The following is a 23270-nucleotide window of genomic DNA, read 5'->3' as shown; positions in this document are numbered from 1 at the left end:
TCACTAGGGATTTGGTGTAGCCACCACGTGATTTCAGCCTCGTCTGACGCCTCAGCACGTGTAGTCAGGAGATGACAGGCCCCGTTTAGCTTCTCAATGAGATGAGAAGAGCTGCCTTTTATGCTACAATAATTCTTATATGGCGTCTGCCTGCTGCGAAAGGACACGGTGTTGGATTGTCCTCTAACACTATGTTCTCTTGCCCGATATCAAGAGTCGTGTTGCCTCGACGACCAGTCGTGTTAAGAACAGGCTCCAGTATTTTGAGGACTTTCGTCCCGCCTCTTATTTAAAAACAAGGTCCTTTTTCGCAGATTTTACATGAGCGGCTGTAGGAGCCGCCAGTCACATATACATACAATCTTTCGCAGCGAGCTGTGGCTGAGCGGAGCGAGGCCTGACAGCTTGTACGCAATTGTGATAATTCTCACTGGTCCGTTGGATATGTTCTCCAGCATGATCAATCGTGGATGTGAGCTTCGATCGATGTCTCTCCAAAATCTTTGCGCAGCCATGATCGTATTCATCTATCAGTTCATGCACCTCATATCATATCATATCATCGCTGCACTCGCCTCTGAGACATGAGCTCCATCGACTTTTGCTTCGAAGAATTGAACAACGTCCTCGTAACGGATCGATAGATCGTTTTCCCTTCAACTGTATCGCTAGCATAGCCAAATAGGGTTAAAACGCTAATCGACAGTACCATCAAAACTGCAAATGAGATCCAGTATGCACGCAAAGACAGGGGACCTTCAATATCTGGAATCTGAATACTGAAGTATTGGGACATTAGGCTGATGGGAAGAAAAAGGATCGTAGCCTTTGCCAGTAGAATTGTAATGCGAGTCAGTTTCTCCACCGCTTGAGAGTCTTTCAGGGCTATCAAGTTGAAATTCTATTAATAGTTAGTAATCCCGCCCGATGCTGAAAGAGAAGCGAAAGAATACTGGAAAGAAGAGCTTTTACCATAAATGTCAGTGTTTCTTTCTCTGTCAAGCATGTCTCGATCTCACTCAAACAGTATAGTCTAATACGGTCTGCTAAGCGCTCGAAGCGGCCAACTGCAGCTGAAGTAAGTTGCACTCCTGCAGTAAAGTCATAAGATCTAGATACATCTGCCATGCTGAAAGACATATGCGCTGCTTCAGAATATTCCGGATCACCGGACATGTTCGCATTGTGAAGGTTTTCGCGTCGGATTTGAGCGGCTTCATCGCGCAAAAGACGCTGACGTTGCAGAATGCGCGTGATGACTAACTCATAGCTCTGATAGAGATGCTTCAAGATTGCAAGACGCCGCCCGAGCCAATGCAGATCATCCACCAAGTCAACATTGGGCTTCGTCAACATATTTCGCCTCTGTAAAACTAGTCAGCGATTCGTATATCTGTCGTAATGTTATGCTTCAAAGACCTACCAATTCATCCAGCAACGCGCCATACTTGTGCTCTCTGCGAGCCACCAAGCGATAGCTTGATACCCAGTCGTCGAACATGTAGTACAATATCAATCCAGGACCATCTTCTTGTTTGATACTAGCCTCGTCAGGCTCAATACTGGAGAAATGGCGAACGCGTACGGAAACCAGTGACTCATTGTCAGAAACTAGCGGATGTTGTTTGGATGCACCAGAGAAAATCGAAACGACATTTCGTCGAGTGGCAGCTATGAGTACTTTCTCTTCCTCGATGGATGGCATGTATGGTCCGGGATATGGGTTTTCCTGCATGGAGATGACAGTTCCTACGTAGGTGACCTGCATTAGCGGAGTACAACAATTTCAATGGCAAAATATGAACGTACCGTCATCACATAATATAATCCAGCACCATAGTCTTTTCCCCTCAGGTAGGCCCTTTCCATTCTCTATGATTTTGCCATTTATTTTGACCGTGTAAAGGGAATTGTACCCAACACATGTGTCTGTTAATGTTGATTAGTATCGTCCTTGAAGCACAGAAATGAGAAATACATTTTGGGCCGTAATCCACCGAGCAGAAATGCCAGATCTGATTGATGATATTGGAGAATGACAGGTAGCCAAGAGAAGCAACTTCGGCACTCGCAGCCACAGGGTCCAGTCGGTCAAGGTGATAGGCTCCTTCTAGATCTCCAGACGACACATTATGTTGAGTCTTCTCTTCAGATTCATCAGCAGATACTGACATCTCGAGTACGTTCGGCTCTGCTACAGTGGTATTCATTTGCCGTACGGGATCTGAACACATCATCTTGACTAGGCGGTAGGATAGCCCGTACTGATTTGCAAGAGCCTGCAAGATTCTGTCAGCTTCGTAAAAGTAAAGGGGAACTGATGAGACGCACGTTGACGGATTCTTTCTGTGTTTCTGGAGCCCATAGATGACTTCAGAAAATCAGCATCTCTTTGGAAGCAATTTCGTCGCCATCATACTCACATCCACCTCGTCCCAAACATTTTTGGTCTCTAGCTTGCTTGTTAGCCCGGGCGAACCCCATTTATGTCCAGTTCGTACCTGATCCTTCATCAGAGACATAAACTCATCCTTTTCCAAGTCGAATCCACACCATGCATCTTGATCGCCAAAATCGAGAACAAAGTTGCGCGTGGTGCTAGTTAGGAGCTTCTGTTGGCACTGGCGAAAATTGTGAGCATCGTCGATGTTAGTGAATATTTCTGCAAAGGCAGGTTCTGATGACAAGCTCTTGTAAAAATCTGCAGCTGTCTGATGTGTAGCCATGATGGCTGAAGTCAACAATGAAATCCGAGAATCCCTGTCTACTTGTCTAGCCCCTGATTGGTACAGAATCTGACTCTTTGATGGTTAAGCAGGTGAGAAAGAGAAGAAAGAAAAGTATTGCGTATTTTATTGCAGCGAATACTTTGCTTTAAGTAGAGACAGAAAATATGAAGCAAGTAATTTGACTTTGGATGAATGACCTCTGACTTAAGAGAGGTCAGATGAGGCTTAAGTGCACGAGGCAGGATGGGAACTGCTAGGCTGCTGCAGCCGCCTGCGCCTTCCCTGGATGCAMAAGCCACTAATAGTCGATCATGGGAGACATCCCATTGGCAAACATTATACTACATTATGTTACCTAGCCTGAGTCTTAATCTAGATCCGGATGTATTCCATATTTGTCCGTTGTCGCAGTCATGACCAATGTGATGCGTCCAAAAACATATGAGCTGGAAGACTACTCTGTACCAAAAAGAGGAGACTGAATGGTTCAGAAGAGGCAAGATCAAGATTATACCGTAAGAGTTCCCCTTACCATTCCGTGCTCTTTAATCTGAAGTCATTTAATCTCTTTTCTAATCTGTCTATCGCATCAGCAAATCGCTCAATGTGCTCTTTACAGAATGTTTACATGCAATCGTCGCCAACCAATCACATTGCCTGTAATCCCTCGGAGTCACGGGACTTCTTGACGAAGGAAAGGTCTTGGCAGCTGCGAAATTTTAGGGCATACTAGTCTTTTTCCGGTCTAGCGGCTACTTCTTCCCACAAGCGGGGAAAATCTTTTCGATATTCAAAAGCCGAGAGCTGCTTGTACTGCTAATTCCTCGAATCCGAACGACATTTAACGCAGAGCCACACCATAAGAACTTATCATTCTTCTGGAAGACTGTCGCCATCATGTCTAAGATCACAGTCGGTAAGCTTCTTCTTTGTCGAGCGACTCGATGTTGTCTGCGAGCGTCCAAGAAGAATTTGCCATCTAACTGAATTTCAATCAACAGCCGGAGTGCGTCAAAATGTCCAACAGCTTTTGGACTACTCTCAAAACACCAAGAAGCGTAACTTCCTCGAGACCGTCGAACTCCAGATCGGCTTGAAGAACTATGACCCCCAGCGTGACAAGCGTTTCTCCGGCACCATCCGCCTTCCCAACGTTCCTCGCCCTGGTATGACCGTCTGGTATGTTCGACCGTCCTGTTCTATATGCATGAAATTGGAAACAAGATGTGCGAGACTGGGATTATAGGTTGCTGACTAGAGTCCAGCATCATTGGTGACCAGCACGATCTCGACCGTGCCAAGCACTTGGGATTGGAGTCTGCTTCTGTCGACGACTTGAAGAAGCTCAACAAGAACAAGAAGCTCATCAAGAAGCTCGCCCGCAAGTACGATGCTTTCGTCGCTTCCGACACCTTGATCAAGCAGATTCCCCGTATCTTGGGACCCGGTCTTTCTAGGGGTCAGTATTACTCCAAAAGAATTCTCTTGCATTATGCTAACATCATTACAGCTGGTAAATTCCCTACTCCTCTCTCCCACGCTGAGGACATGGACGCCAAGGTTACCGAAGTCAAGTCTACCATCAAGTTCCAGCTCAAGAAGGTTCTCTGCTTGGGTGTCGCCGTCGGCAACGTCGGCATGACCGAGGAGGAATTGATCTCCAACATTATGCTTGCCATCAACTACCTTGTCTCTCTTCTCAAGAAGGGCTGGCAGAACGTTGGAAGTCTTGTCATCAAGGCTTCCATGTCTCCTCCTAAGCGCCTGTACTAAGTTCTGTGCTTAATTGCATTGACTGCATGTTGGGGCGTCATGGTCTGGTTGACTGAAAATAACATAAAACCAAATAGGCTTAGTTAGGTCCAAAATAAAGACTTTCTACTCCCTTGAAATCTGTTGCTCTGAGTTTGTCAACATTGATAGATTAGTTGTACAAGATATGGGATATCTATAGCCTATTTACGAACTGCGACTACTGCATACCCTCCATCAACTCTGTCCTATCGAGAATCATACCTCTCATACCGATGAACTCGCGAAGACTTTCCCACTCCTCACCCTCCTCTTCACCTCTTCTGTACGGGTCTCTGAAACCCCAGGCCATAGCCACCCTATCAAGTGCTCCTCGCTCTTCTTCCCTAAGCCACCGATGTCGCAAGGGGATGCCAGGAGCCCATGAAACTCGCTCCATTTGATCGTTGCTTGTAGCAACAGCGATAATTCCCACGGATGATGTGAACCCTATGTATGCCAGCGTTGCGGTAAACGTGATTCCCGTTGCAAGCGATTCGTCCATGGTGTTTTGCATATTCGCAGCCCATGTTGCAACCACGTACGATGCCAAAGGCGCAGTTGCCAAACCTGCGAGAGGCACGGCAGCATTCTTTAACAATTTAGCTCTGGTAAAGGCTGGCGCGCAAAAGGTCGTGTCGATAATAGCAAGCGCAAGCGATAGATTCTTCTGCTCTAAAGCAATCTCTAAAGCCTCGTTTGCAAGCTTTGACGAAATGGCATTCTTCAAGCTATTGGGGTTCTGTTGGCGGAATTTAATGGGTGATGTGTTTGCTTCCGGAATAGGTTTATTGGCGTATAGCGAGAAGATCTGAGGGAGGTAGTCGGCCCGCTTGAGGAGGACGTGGATCTTGGTGTATAGTTCGAGGACTTCAGGAGAAATGAAGACCTTTTCATCCACTAAAAGCTCAGTAGATATTTGCGATATAGAGTCCACAACCCTAGATTCCACCTTAGGTATTCTCAATTTTCCGGGCGTAGCCTGCTTTTCGTCGAGGCCAAGTAGAGACGATGCCGCAGTCGATTTCGTCGCAGTCACCTTCGGAGCCGGATTCGAGTTCTCTGTCTCATGCAACTCCTGTACTTTCAGAAAGGATTCGACATGATGTAGGCATTGCTGGAGCAGCGCAATTACTGCTTCTTCCGGGGCTGCTGTATCTGAACGGCGTAAGGCTTCGGACTTTTCTTTGATCTCAGCAAGAGATGTCGTTATGTCTGGAGTTGACGACAACAGTCTTCTAGGAATCTGTAACGGCTTGACGATTGACGAATCGGACGCTAACAAGTGAACATAATCTTGTCGCAATGGTGTGTTACTGGCATGGCGAGTCGGATGTTGGAGAGCGTTTCTAAGTGGCGCCCGCTGTAACGTCGAGTAAGACACAGCCTCTGTTCGTTTCGTTCGTTCGCAGAATTGACAAACTGCCCTTCGCAGCCTAGGTGCCCCATGAGGGCGTATAAAGACACTACCCATTGTGTCTTTATTACTGTGAGACCTTGGGAGGAAAGGAGATAAACGCCTGAGCTTTCTGGCGCTTAACGGAAACGCAGGCGGAAAAGTTACCGCCTAACTAATATGGGTCCAAGCAGGCCCGCAGGAGCCCCAGCCTTACTCATTTACGCTTAGAACACCGCCACGCGAGCCCTCAACGACCCAAGTGACATCGTTGGCGATGGAACTACGACTCGACAAACCACTCAACTAACCGACAAACAGGCTTCATTTCATCTGCCTTCACGATCAACGTCCCATGTTGGCCCCTCCTATGTCGCCAATTTTACGACCCGCTGACCTTCCGACTTTGTAATATCGACTACTTCCTACCCAGCTTACCTGCCTTGCGGGTATCTGGGGTCTCATTCTGCCATTCTGCACAGCTTACCTCCAGCTCAACGATAGACGAACACGATGCCTCCTCCGCCGCCTCCTCCCCCTCCCCCTCCTCCAGGCATGGGAGGTCCTCCACCACCGCCTCCGCCGCCGCCTGGAGGAAGTATGCCTGCCAGGCCAGCTAAAGGTGCTGGTGGTGGGGACAGAGTACGTTCTTCTCTCAATTAACACAAGTCGATAGGTCTACGTCATACAACACAAATATTCTTTACTAACTGTGCGTATAGAGCGCTCTTTTCGCAGATATCAACAAAGGCGCGCCCAGACTAAGGAAAGCGGTTACCAATGATCGATCGGCGCCCATTGTTGGGAACGAGAACAAATCTGGAGGTCCACCGATTGGAGGCGCACCACCAGTACCGGGGATGCCCAAGGCTCCCGGTGGACTAGCGCCTCCTATCCCTTCGGCGAACAGATTACGAAGCAGTAGTGATACCGGGCCGGCGAGAGATGATAGTGGCAGTTCAGGCGCAACGAGCGGTGCACCTCAATTGGGGGGTTTGTTCGCTGGCGGCATGCCTAAGCTACGCAGTCGAGGCGGTGTTGATACTGGTGCGAACAGAGACTCTTCATATCTGTCCGACTCAGAAGCAACTCGTCCASGAGCCACGACCGCGTCAGCACCAAGACCGCCAGTAGGCGCAGCACCGAAACCACCAGGAGCGCGACCACCTCCAGTACCTCCCTCTGCTCCAGAGTCTCCTGCACCCAACCCATTAGTCGCGAATCTGCGAAGGCCACCACCAAAGCCTGCGTCGCGGCCCTCGTCTACCTTGGAGATACCACCGCGTGCTCCCCCTCCTCTTCCAGGGTCAGGAAAGACTCCTCCACCACCTCCCCCATTGGCATCTCGAAAGCCGTCTGGTACGGCGCCCTCAGTACCACCGCCGCCTCCTCCTCCTGTATCAGTGAGCCCTGCACCGCCGAGTGCACCACCACCACCGCCTTCCATACCTGCTCCGAGGCTTCCTGTTTCGGCTCATCCCCCGCCTCCTCCACCGCCATCTTCAGCTCCACCTCTACCCAATGGGGCTTCTCCTGCTGTTGCATCCATTGCGATGCAAGCTGCTCGAAATGCTTTTGGACACTCACACAACACTTCAGCTCCTTCAGCACCACCTCCAGGCTCAGCACCATCACTGCCAGTATCTAGTCCACCACCACCTCCCCCGCCTACGTCACCGCCTTCTTTAGCACCTCCTGGGCGTCCGTCTGCATCTTCAACTCCCGTATCATCACGACCTACCTCATACGATGACCATTCTCTCCGCAGTCAGGGGCGGTCAGCTCTAGATCCAAGCGCTTATACACTTAGCAACGGGACATCAACTCCAGTTTCCCATCCATCATCACCAGGACCGACTCGAAGCACGGTACAAGATACGCGCTTCAAATTCCAGGACGAGAGTCTACTACCCAAACCTCGACCTTTTACCGGTGGAGTACGGAGATATCGCGCGGGCAGAGGAAGTAGTGTCCCACTTGATCTTAGCTCGATAGGATAGATTGAACGCGTTTATTTTACTGTCGAATTCTATGATGATATTAAAAGTTGATCTCATCAAACCTTACCACGCTTTTATACCATTGATTTACCTTTTACGGGCGATTACGTTTGTAAGTTTGAGTAACATTTCGCTCAGCAATCTGAAGTAATCTACTCCTAACATTGCCATGTAATGCACGAAGAAATGAGAGAGCCACTTAGTCTGCGATCTTTTGTAAATCAAAGATTTGTGCGCTGTCGCATAGTCAACTGTTGCGGCGTCGGATTCGATTCCAGTTCGTTCAAACCTCCATATTCGTCGAACGTTATGTGTCGGATCGAAGCGATATGCATTTCGATAATCCATGCGAGAATGGTATCGTTGATTCCTCGTTCCTATTCTTTTCTCTCATTGAGACTTCATGCGGTTCCCCTCTCTCGAGTCGTGCAATATTAATCATCTATTCATACAGTGACATGATCATACATTCTTCGTCCCCCGAATAACCTCTCCCTTGACTTTACTCCAGTCAATATCATTGTCAATCCCCTCATCCACTTCGCCGCAAACAACCACATTATCGCCTCGAATCAGGTACAAGCCATGCTCAATCTCGGAACTGGGTTCGGGGTCCTCCGGAGTGCGGATTATGCGTTCGACGGTTTGGGTGAGGACAAGGTTGGTGAGTTGGTCGGTGGAGAGGAGGGTGCCGAGGAGGGTGCGGCCGTCGACGGTGATGACGAGGACTTTTTCTGTGATGTTGTTAGCTAGCATTCTAGTTGCTTTTCGGTTTTGTTTTGAGGCGGGGCATGATACTATCAGGAGAGGGAGTGGAAGCTTACTATTAATATATGCGCTTAGAGACATGGCGCCTGATTGGTTATTGATCGACTAATGTCAATCTGTGAGGTATCTCGACAGACGAATGTTTTGCTGAGGTAGTTACTGCGCAGTAGCTATCCGACGACCGCGCAGGCCTAACTTCAAGAAGACGGATGATGGCACTCAATGCATCACATGAGACAAAGCCTGTAGCGAAACCTTATGCGATTGAAGGGTTTGAGGAACTAGAGTCAAAGCATGCTCTGGTTCAAGTGCTTGTCATGGTGCTTAGGGTCGTGGTTGAAATGGACCGCAGCTCTCAGATTCTGGAGGCTAGCTCCACCTTTGGTCAAGTCTTGGCGCTTTCATGAGGCTCGCCTTATCCTTGTTTGCTGTAGTTTGCTTTCATCTCCAACTAGACTTTGCTCTGAACATGACTTGCAGACCTTAGATGATCTATACGACCTGATCAAGAGCATGTTCAAATCGGACATGTTCAATCTAACTCATTCCTTGCAATCTCCGCAAACCATAACTCCCGGCTCAGCGCTGACTGCATTCACTGTCTTGGCGGATCCCTCATCGAATCATCTCACTATTTGGCCTCGTCGGTTGCTGACATGACATTTCTCTCGCGAGCCTAGCTAATAGCAAGCTGAGGGTTCATGCTTGCCTAAGCATGCATTCGCCAGTCTACGCAGCCAATTACGCATGCTCGCCGCATCACGCTAATCCATCAACCTGATCCCGACGATCTTCAGCCCACTACGCAGCCTTGTACGAGACGTCTTGGATTCTTTTCGATGAAGCTTTGGGCTGGATATTATCTTGCAGAACATAGACAGTTGGCAGACTTTTGGTCGACTGTATATGTCTTGCAGCAACTGCTGAAATGGTCTATTGGGGCTTGAGCGACATTAAGTGCAAGCCGTGCGGCGTTATATAAGCCGGATCATCAACACCTGCATACATATACGGATACATAGCAAAAGGGGCCGATATATGAATGACTATGCTCAATGGCGGAATTGATTGACTTACTTTTTCCATGGCCGGTGGTCTCGACACTGGCATCTCATCTGGGAGTCGGAGACCTACTCCACCTTTCGCGAGTGAACAGCGAGGTCAGGGCTGTCCTCCACGGCTTTCCGCGCCCCAGACAGTCAACCAAGTCGAGCCAAAAGGATGGAGCCGCTGCAGAAGTACGACAGGATATATTTGTCGGTTGGCACCAGAATCCATATTGGAAACATCTGAAAAGCCTCACGCAAATGCACTGTGCCGAATCGGATCATCGAAAGGGTTATCATTTTGGATTATGTCGATACTGCTCTAGCCCTGTATGCGACGCTTGCATCGTGCGGGTCAGTAACCCATCTAGTCCCTCGGTCCGTTGAAGATCCCCAACTAACGATCAAGCAATAGGAATCCTTTGCACAAAAGACCAGTGCATGGCGCACTCGAACGCGTCATCTCTGCACAGACTGCTGGGCAGAGGGAAATCCGCATAGAAGCCGAAATTTCACGAAACCGCCTTCGGCATCGACATCATACAACTTCCAACCCGGTGACGGAGACTTTTGCCGCTGCACTGTGCACGACGGATGGCTTTGCGCGGGTTGTCGTAAGAAACAGTGCGCGGATGCAGAAGCGAAGAGGGTACATTGTTTTGGCGAGGGATGCGCGAATGTTGCTGGCAGTGATCGGGAGCGACGAAGTATTTGTCTTTGGTGCGATTTACCTTTATAGATCGTCAAAGTGTATGGCTAGAGTCTGAATGAATACCGACCTCGTTAGGTATAGCCAGCTACCACATCGGGGGTGTGATTGGGAGACATGACCGATATAGTGTACGTGCCTATGTACCTGAACCAACACTGACTCGTAGGAAAGGGACGCATCGCAAGACCGCGGAGAGGTATGTACAGGCTGCCTCGGAAAGCACATGACTCTTATAACAGCCATGTCACTCAAGTTTGTTGACTTGTAGTACTCGGCGCTTCAAAAAGTAGTCACTGTGAGTCGTAACATAGATATTCATGTATTTCGATTACCTGACATGACATGCTGGCCACGTGGGGAAGCACTGAACGATCGATTGATCAAGATTGGGTATCTTACGGAGACGGAGTACGGAGTTACTTCAACATATCTACATCGTACACACGAATTGACCGTGCGACATCACGGGCACAAATTGACGTAGGATCTACTTGATACTCAGCTACGTACGTATATTCCGAGGCCAATGATTCCATCACACGGAGCACATGTCTCCACATCAGTTTGTACGTGCGTATCAGGTTGCGCCCCATGTGGCGGTGTAAGGCGCCCCACGGGCAGAGTCGAATGAGTTCCGACTCATCGTTCTCCTGTCTGCAACTCGATTTTTCAGAAATCGTCCTCAAAGTGTAGAATTGGTAGAATCGTTGTCAAGTAGAATTATATCTGGAGCGCAACAGAGTCAGCACAGCACAATACAATGTAGACGTACTATGTAGTAATACAATGTACAGTACCAGCCAAGACGACGATACGAAACAGTCAGACATGTAGCGCTAGTCCACAAACAGCCTGGTGACACCGTAGCGGCGGCAGTGTGCTCATGTCTCAACCAATGAGACACTGCCAATCGGTACATTGCGGTGGGGCAGCGCTTTTAGTGTGCCAAACTGGGACGCACTAAGCAATCCCCCCTCCTCGTTGGACGTACAGCAAGTACGCCAACTTCCCCTTGTTCGCTTGCATCTCTGCTTTGCTTCATGTCAAACTCTTTGTTTCGTTTGTTTCGCTCTCTCTTCACCTCTTCAGCCTGCATGAGGTTTTTCTTTACGTGCTTCATTTTACAAAATCGGTCGACTTCGAACTTTGCGATTTCATTTCTCTCTTTTCACCGTTTCTTAGCGACCGTTGCCAAAAATCGAGGCAGAAGCGTTCCGTACTGCAAGCGCCGGCGGATACTCGATTCGTACAACATCGACAACAGACATTCTCTGCCCTGACAGACGAAGAGCGAAGGCGTGCAGATCTCCAATAACATATCGACACATCCGGCCACCTCTTAGGGCATCATCATCGCCCACCGGGCTAATTGCCGCTGTCCTCCATGCGCTCCGTATCCCGTGCAAGTCGTTGCGTGCAACGCCCAAAACTGTCCTAAGTGACACTACCTACCTTCCATAAGAACCAGCGCCATGTGGCTGGCTCGCGGCGTACAGTCCGCTATATTCTACTATGCCACATGCACTCCCTGTGCCGAAGCCGAAAATCGTCGTCGCCGTAAGAAGGACGCCCTTCGGGCTCAGCGGGAACAGGCAAAGTCCTCGGTGATTGTGACCGATCAACCTCACCTATTTCCTCAGCCGACGCCTTTTAGTACAAATGCAGGATGGATGGAGGAGATTGCCTTAGGGCCCGGTCCGCCAGCTCGTCGGCACCGATCGAAGAATTGCCCGGGTGATGGATTGCCAAGGTTGTCGTCTACGTCGAGTATGACAGTTGAGGGGTCAGTGCTGTCAGGTGGGAAGGAGAAAGCAACCCTGAGTGACAAATTTCATTGGTCGCGCTTCCAGCGAGAGGATGAGGTACTTTGGGGTGAGGAGGAGCAGGAAGATACCATCCAGGGCTCATCCGTGGGTATCTCCGGTCGTGCTAGGGCCGGGACTGGTCATTCAAATAAATACTATATTGCAAGAGCACCACCCGTCAATGATTTGCACCCGCCCATAGTGAGCGGTCCGACGAGTCGGGCAGAGACACGATGGATGCTTCAGCCGCCTCCTAGCGCCAAGGTCATGGCCGGGAAAGCCAGACATGATGTTATGCGTGAAAGTCGAGATCCGAGCATACGAAGAAGAAGTCGCATTGACATGAAGATCAAGGAGTCAGAGGAAGAGGAAGAGATGATCCAGGAGGGACAGTTGAGTCCCATTACAGATCGACCTGGGTGGTTGATCAACAAGGCGACCAATTCGTACCGTCGGACTTTCGACAATTACAAGAAGCACCGACCTCCAATGCTAGAGATTGACACGCCATTGTCGTCACCGGAGACAGGTGACGGAGACCGCGACAATTTACAAGCACCGCCCAAAGCAGCAACTACAGTAGAGACACCACGATCGACATCCATGACGAACGTACGTGCATACGACGAGTGGCATCTCCAGTTATCCCCATCCTTCCATTCCAGGTCCAATTCGCCATCGAGCATGGGGTCGCCGGACGACTCGCTCCATTGGCCGGACACACCGTATTCGCGGCCTGACTCCAAACGCACAGCAGCAGATGGCGGCAAGGGGTTTCATCCGTCGTATCTCAACCTAGCGGTTTCGTCTCGAGAAGTAGACAAAAGCATTGAAGCTATACATCTTGAAGTGAACGAGCCGCGATCGAGAGAACAGATGCAGCCATTGAAATGGCGATGGAGTTTTGACATCTAGTCTCTCCCCTTTTTTTCATGCGGCACCATTGAACCTACCAACATACCTCTAATGTACAGTACACTACCATCCATCCTTATTGCATGTTCTTTTTTTCTGTCCAGCATCATTGCATACGTCTATCGACATCCCTTCGTTCAATATTTTTTCTTGTCTTACTCTCAACACATACAACGGCGTACGTTCTATTCTTGCTTTTGAAAGTGGGTGGGCAACTGTGTTGTTCTCTTTACAAACTGTCCTGCCTTGTTTTTCTTTTGGTCTGCTTATCATTAACCATGAAGGTTTGGTTGAAATTTGCCTTTTTTTCATTCTTGTACAGAGTTTCGATACATGAAATGACTAAAGCTGCATTTTGGCATAGACAAATTAATCGTTCATTTCATAAATCAAGTCTATCATAAGTAACAAGGTACATGAAGAGTAGATAAATTACGACGTAAGTAAATCCCGTACACTCATACCCATCCTCCTGTCCTGTGACGCGGATGATGCAGACGCAGAGGAAGGAGATTTCTTATCTTCTTTCCCAGCACTACCTTCACTTATCGACGCTCCACGCCGGTCCATATTCAACATTAATAGTGCCGCGCTCGCTTCTTGGTCGATTATACTATCGTGCGCCACAAACACGGGACTGGCCATAGTATGCGTCGACGAGATGCTTTGTCTATGTTGTTGCTGTTGTTGGTAATGGTGTTGTTGCTGAGGCAGAATAGCAGGTGACGGAGTCGTGGAGGCAATCTGTTGCGGAACACGGTATGAGGTCGCGTTCCCCATTTGATGTAATTCGGATTGTGGTTGCTGGGCCCGTATTTGAGGGGAGTATAAAGGTCTCAGAGCCGGGGATGGGAGGATGGGATGGTTGATTCCGTCGAGGGTTTGAATTTGTTGTTGTGAGTTGCTTACTGGGCCTGTGTAGGGTGAGAAGGATGGCGAGGAGTAGTAGGTTGATGTGTTTGTTCTGTTGTTATTGCTGCTTGTCTGAGGGAAAAGTTCGGGTGATGAGGAGGATTCTGATGCTGAGCCAGCAGAGTCTTCTTCTGCCATGTCCGGTGGCACAAGCATTTCAGGTGATGTTGGTGACGGTGGTGCGAGAGGAGGACCGTCTAATTTCAGCTTTTTGGAGACGGAGGTTGTCCGTCCGGCTGCTGATGAGGCGTTGTTTTTCAATTCAGTGATGCATTCTTCGAGGTAGTTCATGTAGTCGATGCTTGCCTATGCGGACAATTAGCATACATTTCGCAAATTTCCTGTTCCGGATGAAAAGACTGACCTGAAGAATAGCGAGCTTGTGCATCTCCTGCCCCCGACATGCAGGAATCATATCCTTTAACGTCGCAAACTCCTCATTCATCTTGGACCGTCTTCGGCGCTCAATTAGGCTGTGAGCGGTCTTGCGCGCAATTTTGCGTCCTGCCGCGGACGTAGCGCTGGGTTGTTTTCTTTTGGATTGTTGCTGGGTGGGTGAAGTAGCCTCATTGTTGAGTGCGGCTTCTACTGGGGAAATGGCTGTAGCATTATTTCCGCTTTTAGACGAAGTGCCGGTTGAGCCTGAGCTGGGTTTGGATGTTGAAGCTTTCCGTTGTGGAGATTGCTTTGTTGCTAGTGCTGTTGATGGTGTTGATGCGCTGCGGCTTGATGATGGGGTGGTCTTGGGTTTCATTTGAATGATCTTTCTTGATCGTGTTGGTGGCGGCGGCAGGTTAAATTCGTCCAGCGCCGTTGTCGAGGATGCAGTGCTAGCTGTTGCTGCTGCTGTACGTTTTGTCCCCGCGCGAGCAGCAGAGCCTACACTGTTCTTGCGCTCTGGAGAAGCAGGCGATATGGGAGACTGCGATACCAATGACCCCTTGCGACTGTTTGCGATGCCACTGTCCGCAGCAACAGGGCTCAATGCCGCAGGTGGCAAGGCAAACGAGTGTTCAGACATGGCGTCTATGGCATGAAAAGAGGACTCCTTGACGATAAACTCGCCAGATGCGGCAGGKGTAGGAGGGAGATGAGCTGGCATGCTGCTCAGATGGATGTTTGGCAGAGTGGTACACAGTACTCCGATAAGCAGCTATACAGCATCAAGGTCAAACTCAGACATGTTAGACAAGAGTTAGAGACTGCTACACAAGATATAGATGTCGACATCACATGGGCGCTGGGACTGTCGCGTGCCTTGTGCTCCAACAATCGCCGCTGATAGGCCGGGGCTATTGGCCTGTAAAAATGGCGCTGCTGAGCACGCGACAGGGGATTGCCTTTTTGGGCTAAATTCTCCCCGACTACTGGTATCAAGTGTGTTATTTTACACACAGTATGTACTTGGGTTAGTTTATATGGATACATTACACGCCTTAATATGGGCAAAGAACAGTGACAGTGGTATTGTATTACATAGTGAAGATCAATGGATTGTCCTGCTAAAAAATGGCTCAGACACCAGCACAGACTCACGTGCTCTTACCCTGCCAGCCCAGCCAATCACGAGTGGACGTGCTCCTTGATGCACCGGTCTTGGCACGCCGGATAGTTCTCCCAGCTATCACCATCATCATTTAGCATCAATACACTAAACATATAACTACTTACCACAAGGATGGAAGAACTTACCAGAAATCATTGTCTTTCGGCAGCAATTCAGCGCATTGATTCGCCAAGTCCTGGCACCGCAACGAGCAACTATCCTTGTCATCAACCCGCGTCTCAGGAGCCTCGCTGAAATCCGGGGCATTGGGCCGGGGTTTGCTGTCAGAAATGGGTCGGTTCCAGAACGGCTTGTTCGCGTCCTTGTTGGCGGTTGCATCTGCTTGTTTGGCGAGTTCCTGCACTGGCACGCTCACGTCATTATCGCCCACGGTCGATGGGCTTGAGGCAGGCATCTGCGCGGCGTGGGTGCCTTGAGCAGGGCGATGCGCAGCTGATGATGATGCCGCGACTGACTTTGATGGTCTCACCGAAGATTGGAATCTAGTTGCATGTTTCGATGATGATGGAGCCGCCGAGGATGTTGCTTTGGCGACTGACGACATGGGCACCATGACTTTACTGGCATCAGCTACAGCGGATGAGCTGGGGGTAGCAGCCGCCATAGGTGTCACTGTGACTACCTGTGCAGATGAAGAGCCAGAAAGGAGGTCGGCGGCGCGCAGCTTGGACCGGTTTTTGCGCAGGTTTGAAGGTATTTCGCCGCCATTGTAGTCTGCAGCGATCGATGTGCCTGCCAGCAAGGCCACAGAAAAGGCGAGAACGTTTTGAAAGTACATTTTATTTGTCTTAAATGAGTGTAGTAAAAGGATGGCTTGTATAGATAAACCCTAAATCAAACGAGGGACAGGGAGAAGAAAGTATGTAGAAGGAAGAGAGGTATCAGTTAGTCTCGCAACAGAAGGAGATATTCGATTCTCTTATACGACGACTACCGGCAGTCAAAAGACATGTCATGCAGCGGAGATACTGACAAAACGCGCCCCAAATCAACTTCACTGGCATGGATCGCCGCGTAAATATTTGCAACTATTTTATGATTCGTGTCCGGGGGGATAAGCTCCAGCCTATCGCGCGATAGGCTTGGAGTAATTGATGTTTGGGCGGGATGGCTTCACATTCCAAACTACCCACGATGCATTCCGGAGAATAGTACGCAGCTACCCGCTGCGAATTTCAATCAGGGTAGTACGTATGTGGCCTTTGTATTGATGTTGTAGTTGTCCTGAATTATCAATACTCACACTTCATGTATCGACAAAGTCATCGCCAGTGGTCAGGATGCTTTTTACGTTGGACACCACCTAGACACTGCACACCTAGATATATTAATGAAGATTCAGACTTTGTTAACTGCAACTTCGTCATTTATCTTCAGAGACTTGGACATCTGCAAGGTGGCATATGGAGATCAGCGCACGACATACCTAGATACATGGTACACATACCAACTCACAACCCACAATATACAACATCATTTCAAATTTTGATAGATTGTAACATCGCCAAAGTCGAAACGAAAGATCTACATGACAGTTTTTGAAATTACTTGACGCTCAGATACTAACGTCCAAATATTGCCTCAAGGGCTGAAACGAGTTTGAGCGTAGTCTATTCAACTGCAGTCTAGTCCTAATATGCCCCGTCTATTCAATGATGACATCACCCAAACAAATTCAAAGTAGTAAACTATTCAAAAATCTTCTTCAACAACAACATACCAAAAGTCTCTCCACCAGGTGAACCCCCCATTCTGATAATCCTATTCCCAGCTCTCGAGCTCAACCACAACCCATGATCACTATGACTCTCCACATCATCCTCAACTTTATGTCTGTTCCGTCGATCGACCACACACATCCCCCTCGTCCATTGTCCCACCGTCTCAATGCGGATATCCTCCGGTGATGTTGGGGTAGGTTTCCACCTAGTATCACCCGATGTCATTGCGTACCAAACACAGACGGGGTCGTGTAACGTAAGACTGGCCTTTGCGCCTTCGTGGCCTGGATGGAGACGCTCGAGGGTTTGAAAGACGTGTGCCATGAAGGCATCAACCCATTCGGCGAGGGGGCTGCCTGATTGTAGGAGTGGTGTGATGGTGCGGTCAAAGTCGCCGCGGATCAGATCGTGTTGACTTGTGAAATCCAGTGGGAAGAGTTTCAGGGTAAGTGTCTTGCTGAGTGTTGCGGGATAGGCTGGTAGGCGTTTGCTGGGKGGGAGCGTGCTTTCGGGTTTAGGTGAGGTTAGGGCAAATACGCGTGCTGCAGCAACTGCGTCGGCGTAGGAGTTGAACTCGCCTACGGGTGTGACCTATCGAAACATTAGTCCAAACGTTTACAATACGTTCTTCAGAGGTGATGGTGTTACATTTCCCGGCTTGTCGATCGTCCCACCCATAACAACCACTTCCTTTACACGGAGAAATGTTTCCGCATCTTTAGCGGCGGCCAATGCGAGATTCGTCAGAGGCCCGACGGCAACAATAGTCACGGTGTTTTCTTCATTCTCTTTGAGAACTCGTAGAATCTCGTCTGCCGCAGGAAGTTTGGACGGGATGAATGACTGGTGGGATTTCGATGGAGATGGGCCGACTTTGGGAAGAACCTCGGGATCTGAGATTGGATCAAAAAGATGTTCCCAAGATTCGCCCGGCGTGAGATGGGGATGCTAGTGACAACATTAGATGTGTATAGAGCTCCGGAGAATGAGACTCACGGTGAAATGAATGCCGCCTAGACCATCCTTTCCATCTAATAACTATTAGCGTCAAAATTGACCAAGCAGATCGGATCAGCAAGGTTAAGCAATACATACGAAAATAGTCTGCAAGCATTTTCTGGTCGTCTAGCGGTTGTTGAGCGCCGACAGCAATGACGGGTTTGTGTGTTCGCAGCGTCTCAAAGCCTTCTGGTCTGCCTTGTTTCTTGCGCCATTCCATTTCACGTTCCAGGATGTGTAGCATTGAGACGACATTTCGTAGGCAGCTGTGTAGTAAATTAGCGTTGAGCATGGACGTATGAGCAAGATATTTGTTGGGTAACAAAGTAAAATGAGAGAAGTGAGGTAACCGGGATGCCATATAATTACGTACCTCTGCACCTCAATATTGCCAAACGTCAACGAAATAAGCGCAACCTCAACTTCTTCCGGAGACGCCGCGAAGGCGAGCAGTAATGCAAGAATATCATCAATACCCTAAAATTTTTGTTTCGTCAATCCACCGATTGATTTCCGCAGTGGATAGACAGCTTACTGGGTCGGTATCGATGATGATCTTGTTCTTGGCCATATTGAGAGGTCTTGTCGATGTCTGAGTGTACGGTTGACTAATCCCAATCCGAATATGAGGTTGTAGATGTCTGATTTATATGAAATACAATTTCTTTTTATGCACTGAGTCCATGCGGAGATTGGCTGGCGGTTGAAGAGGAAGCGGAGAGCTCAAGCCTCAAAGAAGTTTATGCAGCAGCCCCTCCCCCGCTACGCGAATGCCAGCCCGCCATTGGCTGTGTCATATTCTTTAAAAGACTCATTGTTGTCTGCACGACATTGGATCTATCCAGCTCTGTATGTAGGTCATGTTTAAGCTCAACGGCAGTACAGAAAACCTAGATAGAGAAGTTGTACTGAAAGATGATCAATCTTGGCCTCTTGCTCTGGATGCTGTCGGAGTAGTACCGCGTTTCCGCGACACCACTCCAGCAACCATTGGCACCACCAACGGTCGGCGAATCTGAAGAGAGGAAAGTGTATACGTGGCTCAGGAGAATACTGCACGCGGTTGGCCCGGGTGACACCTTGCTAATGTACTAAATGAGTTAGTAAGTGTTAGCGACCGACCATCGAAGCTTGTTGCGACGGTAGAAATTGGCGATGTTTGTATGTGAAGTCAAACACAGACCAACTGACAGTAGACTGAATCTGTTAATTATGCAGCTCATAGTGATAATTACGTACAGCAATTCCATTGAGAGGTACAAGAGTCGTAGGAATAGAGGGATAGTAAGACATTGATAATAATAATGATAATAAGCGTTGTATGGTGTTATGGGGAAAGAGGAGGAAAAGGAAGGAGGGCCCCTGAAGCTCCGAGTTTGTTACGTCCTCCCAGCCAACCACACCGCCGTAAAGAGACCACCTCAACCACCTTCTCACACCTCACGTCTTGCACTGTTTCCTTTCTTCTTCTCCCCCATCTATCCTCACGACCGACTTGTAAACAGTCAAGGTTTTCACTGACAACCACCTCCTGTTCACGCTCTCTTTTTTCTTTTCATCTCTGTCGTTGCTCTGCAAGCATAGCTGCTAATCAGACAATCTGTCCACTTGAAGCTTCCGCTCCGCTCCTTTCAAGAGCCACCGACTCGCCGACGCTCTGATCTCACAGTCAGACAACAGCCTCCCTTCGCTAAAAGACACGTCTCATACACGCCAACTCACAACGTCATTGCTACACACACCAGCCTGTCGTCCTACTGTGGCACACTCTATATCACTGTGCCTGTCTCACTCGACCTCGACTCAAAAGGACATCTGGCATTCCCGCTTGCGACCCGTCTAAGTCACCTGCGGAAGAATAACCCCTGCATCCCGAGCCACGCGGCCCCGCAAATCCGGGTCTTGAAGGCCGATCTGCAACATCCAAAGGAAACGTATCTGAAGTTGTCCTCATGAACTGAATCCCTCATCGCTTGGTCCTGATCACGCTACTGCGAAGCTCGTAGCATCGCGATTCCGATCTTCTTGGGTTAGTGTTACTTGTAAACACATCTGTAGTAAGATCCACCTTCAAAGTCGCCTTCGAAGTGGATGATGCTAATATGCTCTTGCATAGGCCGACAACATGAACCCTTACGTGAGTTGGGCGATTATGCTGGTGGTGGCCGGTGGATTGGGATACTACTACTCGAACGGGTCCAAGCTGAAGAACAAGGCGCCAATCAAAGCCGTACCTGAAAAAGTCGAGCCTATCGTCCAAGCGCTCAAGCCAAAGAAACAAAAGGCGCGCAAACAACCCGAACCGCCTGCCAAAAAGCTGGACGAAAAACCCGTTGCTGTAACCACTCAGGTAGAAGACACGAATGAGCCAGAGGAGGATGTCGATAACAAAGAGTTCGCTAGACGTCTGGCTGCCGCTAGATCGGGCGTCTCTGTTGGTGAAACGAAGGCAAAGGCCCCCAAGGAGAAGCGCAACAAGCCGTTGCCTCTTACCCAGGAAAGCGCCAGCAGCGACTTTTCCAACCGTGCGCCATCAAGCAACGGAGCAGACGCCGACGATGACTTGTCTTCGACAGACTTTGTCTCTCCCTCGGGTCGCAATGTCTCTGACATGCTCGAGAAGCCAGCCCCAGGCCCCTCTGTTATCCGCTTGACAGGATCAATGGAGACCAAGGAGAAAAAAGCCAAGCCCCAGGCATTCAAGCAAGTTGAAACAAAGAAGCAGCGCCAGAACCGACAGAAGAACGAAGCGCGTAAGCAGGCCAACCAGGAAGCCGAAGCCGAACGACGCAAGAATCTCGAGAAGCAACTCCACACAGCCCGCGAAGCAGAGCGCCAGGAAGTGAGCCGCAAGAAGTCTGCGACCTCCGTCCCAAGCAATGCCTGGACCAGCACAAACGGCAACCGTGCGGCGGCTGCTCCTGCTCCTGCAGTGAACGCTGCTCTGCCATTACTTGATACCTTTGAGCCAACTGCTTCAGCGGCTGCCAGCGGAAGCTCTTCGGGCGCTTGGTCTGGAAACCTTCCTACAGAGGATGAACAGATGCGTATTCTCGGCGTAGCTGCCCCGGCCGCTGACGAGGACTGGACCACTGTGTCTTCGAAGAAGGACAAGACAAAGAAGAAGACCAAGGTAGACGAGAGTGCCAACGAAGCCAGTGCTTCTGAGTCTGTCGCTTCCTTTGAGCCCGAGACCACACCTCAAGCATCCGAATGGGTCGCTCCAAAAGTTACACAGGTTCCCATCCCACGCGGAAAGAACCACCCTCTTGACTCGGATTGGGCTGCTTGATCGGCTCAAGAACAGATAACATATCCAAGGAAGGAGCTTATCTTTAATACTCTTTTGATGTACACTTTGGGAAACAAAACTTCAGGCGTTCAAATCATTGGGAGGCATAATTTTTTCCAGCTCGTTGACCTGCTCAGAAGGGTAAAAAGAAAAAAGGGAAAAAAAAGGTTGAAGCATTTAGCCATATTGCTTAGTGGGCACGGCCTTGAATGGACAATTTGACATGGCCTGTCTGTGCTTTTCTTCTATTGTATTGTATTTTTTTTTGTATGTGTGAGAGTATACGCTTGTATTTTTCCTAAGTTGTTATCAACAATACCCTGAAATGAAGTGAACTCCCACTATGTGCATATATTCCATAGATACATCAGTCCGGATCTCCAGATTATGGTCCGGACCTTTATTTGATCTAAGATTCTGTGCAGACGCCAGATCTGATCGATCTGACCCACTTCTCCACGATGATGGTCTGTATGTCATGAATCTATACAGCTCCGGACCATGACAGAAGTGATTCGAAATCTAGAAACCTTCCACAACAGTTCCCAGCCCTTGCTCCCTCGCCATATCCAACAAATTCCTCGCAATAACCAAGTCCATAATACCCATCCCAACACACTTGAAAACCACATTTCCGTCCCCTTCAAGAATACTAGCAGTAGAGGTATCAAGCTCCCCCAACTCAATCAACTGTCTCTCTTCAACTTTCGCCATAATCAATTCCCCCGCTTCTTCCATGCACGCTTCCACCGAGTCAACGTATATCGTCCCGTTTACCCCCGACAATAGTGTCCTAGAGTCGATCTCTTGCATGTGCGGTTTATACGAGCCAATCAACGAGATATATCTCCTTTTTGGAGGGTTGAGATCGTCGTATGTGAATAATGGTTCTATGGAAGGTGTGCAGCAAAATATGGCGTCGCTCGATGCCAGATCAGCACGTAGACGAGCCCGGAAATCCTCTTCCTTGCCTTCATGTTCTTCGCGCGAATAAGCGTGAATCTCAAGATGGGGATATTGCACCTTTAGCTCTGGGACTAATGTAGATGAAATACTCTCCTCCAGCCGTCGCTGACTTCGATTGACGAATGTCATCCCCTCGATATCCGTAGGTTTTGGTACAGTCAACAACGCCAATCGCGCATGCCATTCCGCCTGCTTCCCCGACCCGAAAATTAAAACCCTCTTCCCCTTCGTCTGTTGTTGAGCGGAAGAACAGAATCGTCTGAAAGGAATCATACTAGCAAGCGCAGTCCGGAACGCAGTGATTTCCGCCGCGCTCATGACGCCCTCCAGCCGGCCCTCGGGAGAGAGGATGTTGATTACGCCTCTAATCCCGTTTGTGGGTGTACTCACTTTGGGGACTGTGACGACCTTGAAGCCTGTAGAGGCATGGTCGGATACGGGCATGAAGAGTGTTGTTGAGGACCATTTTTCGCTGACGATGCTGGTTCGGGCTGGTTGGTGGATGTCGATGTCTGCTGTTTTGCGTTGTGCGGAGAATGCGGCCAGCGCGGTTGAAAGGGTTTGAAGGAGGTTGTCGCATTTGGTGTGAGTTAGGCTGTGGAGGAGCTTGGTCAGCTCTTTTTCCGAGACGGCTAGCATTTTGTCTGTCCT

At 49.2% G+C, this 23270-nt stretch overlaps 11 protein-coding genes across 11 annotated transcripts; 4 read left to right on the top strand and 7 right to left on the bottom strand.

The window, feature by feature from the left end:
* Positions 1-559: 559 nt before the first annotated feature.
* On the bottom strand, positions 560-2726 carry BHQ10_001586 (uncharacterized protein; the record flags this gene model as incomplete). The annotated part of the gene is made up of 8 exons (XM_040873638.1): positions 560-901; positions 973-1365; positions 1424-1749; positions 1810-1929; positions 1979-2279; positions 2332-2371; positions 2424-2452; positions 2502-2726. The coding sequence occupies 8 exons, from the start codon at positions 2724-2726 to the stop codon at positions 560-562; spliced, it is 1776 nt and encodes a 591-aa protein (XP_040730091.1).
* A 900-nt stretch (positions 2727-3626) lies between these two features.
* On the top strand, positions 3627-4502 carry BHQ10_001585 (uncharacterized protein; the record flags this gene model as incomplete). The annotated part of the gene is made up of 4 exons (XM_040873637.1): positions 3627-3645; positions 3731-3908; positions 3995-4188; positions 4240-4502. The coding sequence occupies 4 exons, from the start codon at positions 3627-3629 to the stop codon at positions 4500-4502; spliced, it is 654 nt and encodes a 217-aa protein (XP_040730090.1).
* Positions 4503-4701: 199 nt separating this feature from the next.
* BHQ10_001584 (uncharacterized protein) lies at positions 4702-5994 on the bottom strand (the record flags this gene model as incomplete). Its single annotated transcript, XM_040873636.1, has 1 exon — positions 4702-5994. One exon carries the CDS (start codon positions 5992-5994, stop codon positions 4702-4704), a length of 1293 nt encoding a protein of 430 aa, XP_040730089.1.
* A 435-nt stretch (positions 5995-6429) lies between these two features.
* On the top strand, positions 6430-7916 carry BHQ10_001583 (uncharacterized protein; the record flags this gene model as incomplete). Its single annotated transcript, XM_040873635.1, has 2 exons — positions 6430-6558; positions 6639-7916. 2 exons carry the CDS (start codon positions 6430-6432, stop codon positions 7914-7916), a joined length of 1407 nt encoding a protein of 468 aa, XP_040730088.1.
* A 462-nt stretch (positions 7917-8378) lies between these two features.
* On the bottom strand, positions 8379-8765 carry BHQ10_001582 (uncharacterized protein; the record flags this gene model as incomplete). Its single annotated transcript, XM_040873634.1, has 2 exons — positions 8379-8650; positions 8741-8765. The coding sequence occupies 2 exons, from the start codon at positions 8763-8765 to the stop codon at positions 8379-8381; spliced, it is 297 nt and encodes a 98-aa protein (XP_040730087.1).
* Positions 8766-11914: 3149 nt separating this feature from the next.
* On the top strand, positions 11915-13162 carry BHQ10_001581 (uncharacterized protein; the record flags this gene model as incomplete). The annotated part of the gene is made up of 1 exon (XM_040873633.1): positions 11915-13162. The coding sequence occupies one exon, from the start codon at positions 11915-11917 to the stop codon at positions 13160-13162; it is 1248 nt and encodes a 415-aa protein (XP_040730086.1).
* Positions 13163-13594: 432 nt separating this feature from the next.
* On the bottom strand, positions 13595-15176 carry BHQ10_001580 (uncharacterized protein; the record flags this gene model as incomplete). Its single annotated transcript, XM_040873632.1, has 2 exons — positions 13595-14380; positions 14439-15176. The coding sequence occupies 2 exons, from the start codon at positions 15174-15176 to the stop codon at positions 13595-13597; spliced, it is 1524 nt and encodes a 507-aa protein (XP_040730085.1).
* Positions 15177-15637: 461 nt separating this feature from the next.
* On the bottom strand, positions 15638-16419 carry BHQ10_001579 (uncharacterized protein; the record flags this gene model as incomplete). The annotated part of the gene is made up of 2 exons (XM_040873630.1): positions 15638-15695; positions 15767-16419. 2 exons carry the CDS (start codon positions 16417-16419, stop codon positions 15638-15640), a joined length of 711 nt encoding a protein of 236 aa, XP_040730084.1.
* A 910-nt stretch (positions 16420-17329) lies between these two features.
* Positions 17330-18932, bottom strand: BHQ10_001578 (uncharacterized protein; the record flags this gene model as incomplete). Its single annotated transcript, XM_040873629.1, has 6 exons — positions 17330-17953; positions 18011-18310; positions 18359-18393; positions 18458-18627; positions 18735-18838; positions 18897-18932. 6 exons carry the CDS (start codon positions 18930-18932, stop codon positions 17330-17332), a joined length of 1269 nt encoding a protein of 422 aa, XP_040730083.1.
* A 1554-nt stretch (positions 18933-20486) lies between these two features.
* On the top strand, positions 20487-21653 carry BHQ10_001577 (uncharacterized protein; the record flags this gene model as incomplete). The annotated part of the gene is made up of 1 exon (XM_040873628.1): positions 20487-21653. The coding sequence occupies one exon, from the start codon at positions 20487-20489 to the stop codon at positions 21651-21653; it is 1167 nt and encodes a 388-aa protein (XP_040730082.1).
* Positions 21654-22175: 522 nt separating this feature from the next.
* Positions 22176-23258, bottom strand: BHQ10_001576 (uncharacterized protein; the record flags this gene model as incomplete). The annotated part of the gene is made up of 1 exon (XM_040873627.1): positions 22176-23258. The coding sequence occupies one exon, from the start codon at positions 23256-23258 to the stop codon at positions 22176-22178; it is 1083 nt and encodes a 360-aa protein (XP_040730081.1).
* Positions 23259-23270: the final 12 nt, after the last annotated feature.

The sequence above is a fragment of the Talaromyces amestolkiae genome (assembly GCF_001896365.1).
Source record: "Talaromyces amestolkiae strain CIB chromosome Unknown scaffold2.1, whole genome shotgun sequence".
NCBI classification, from domain to species: domain Eukaryota; kingdom Fungi; phylum Ascomycota; class Eurotiomycetes; order Eurotiales; family Trichocomaceae; genus Talaromyces; species Talaromyces amestolkiae.
This window is presented reverse-complemented; position numbering and strand designations above follow the sequence as displayed.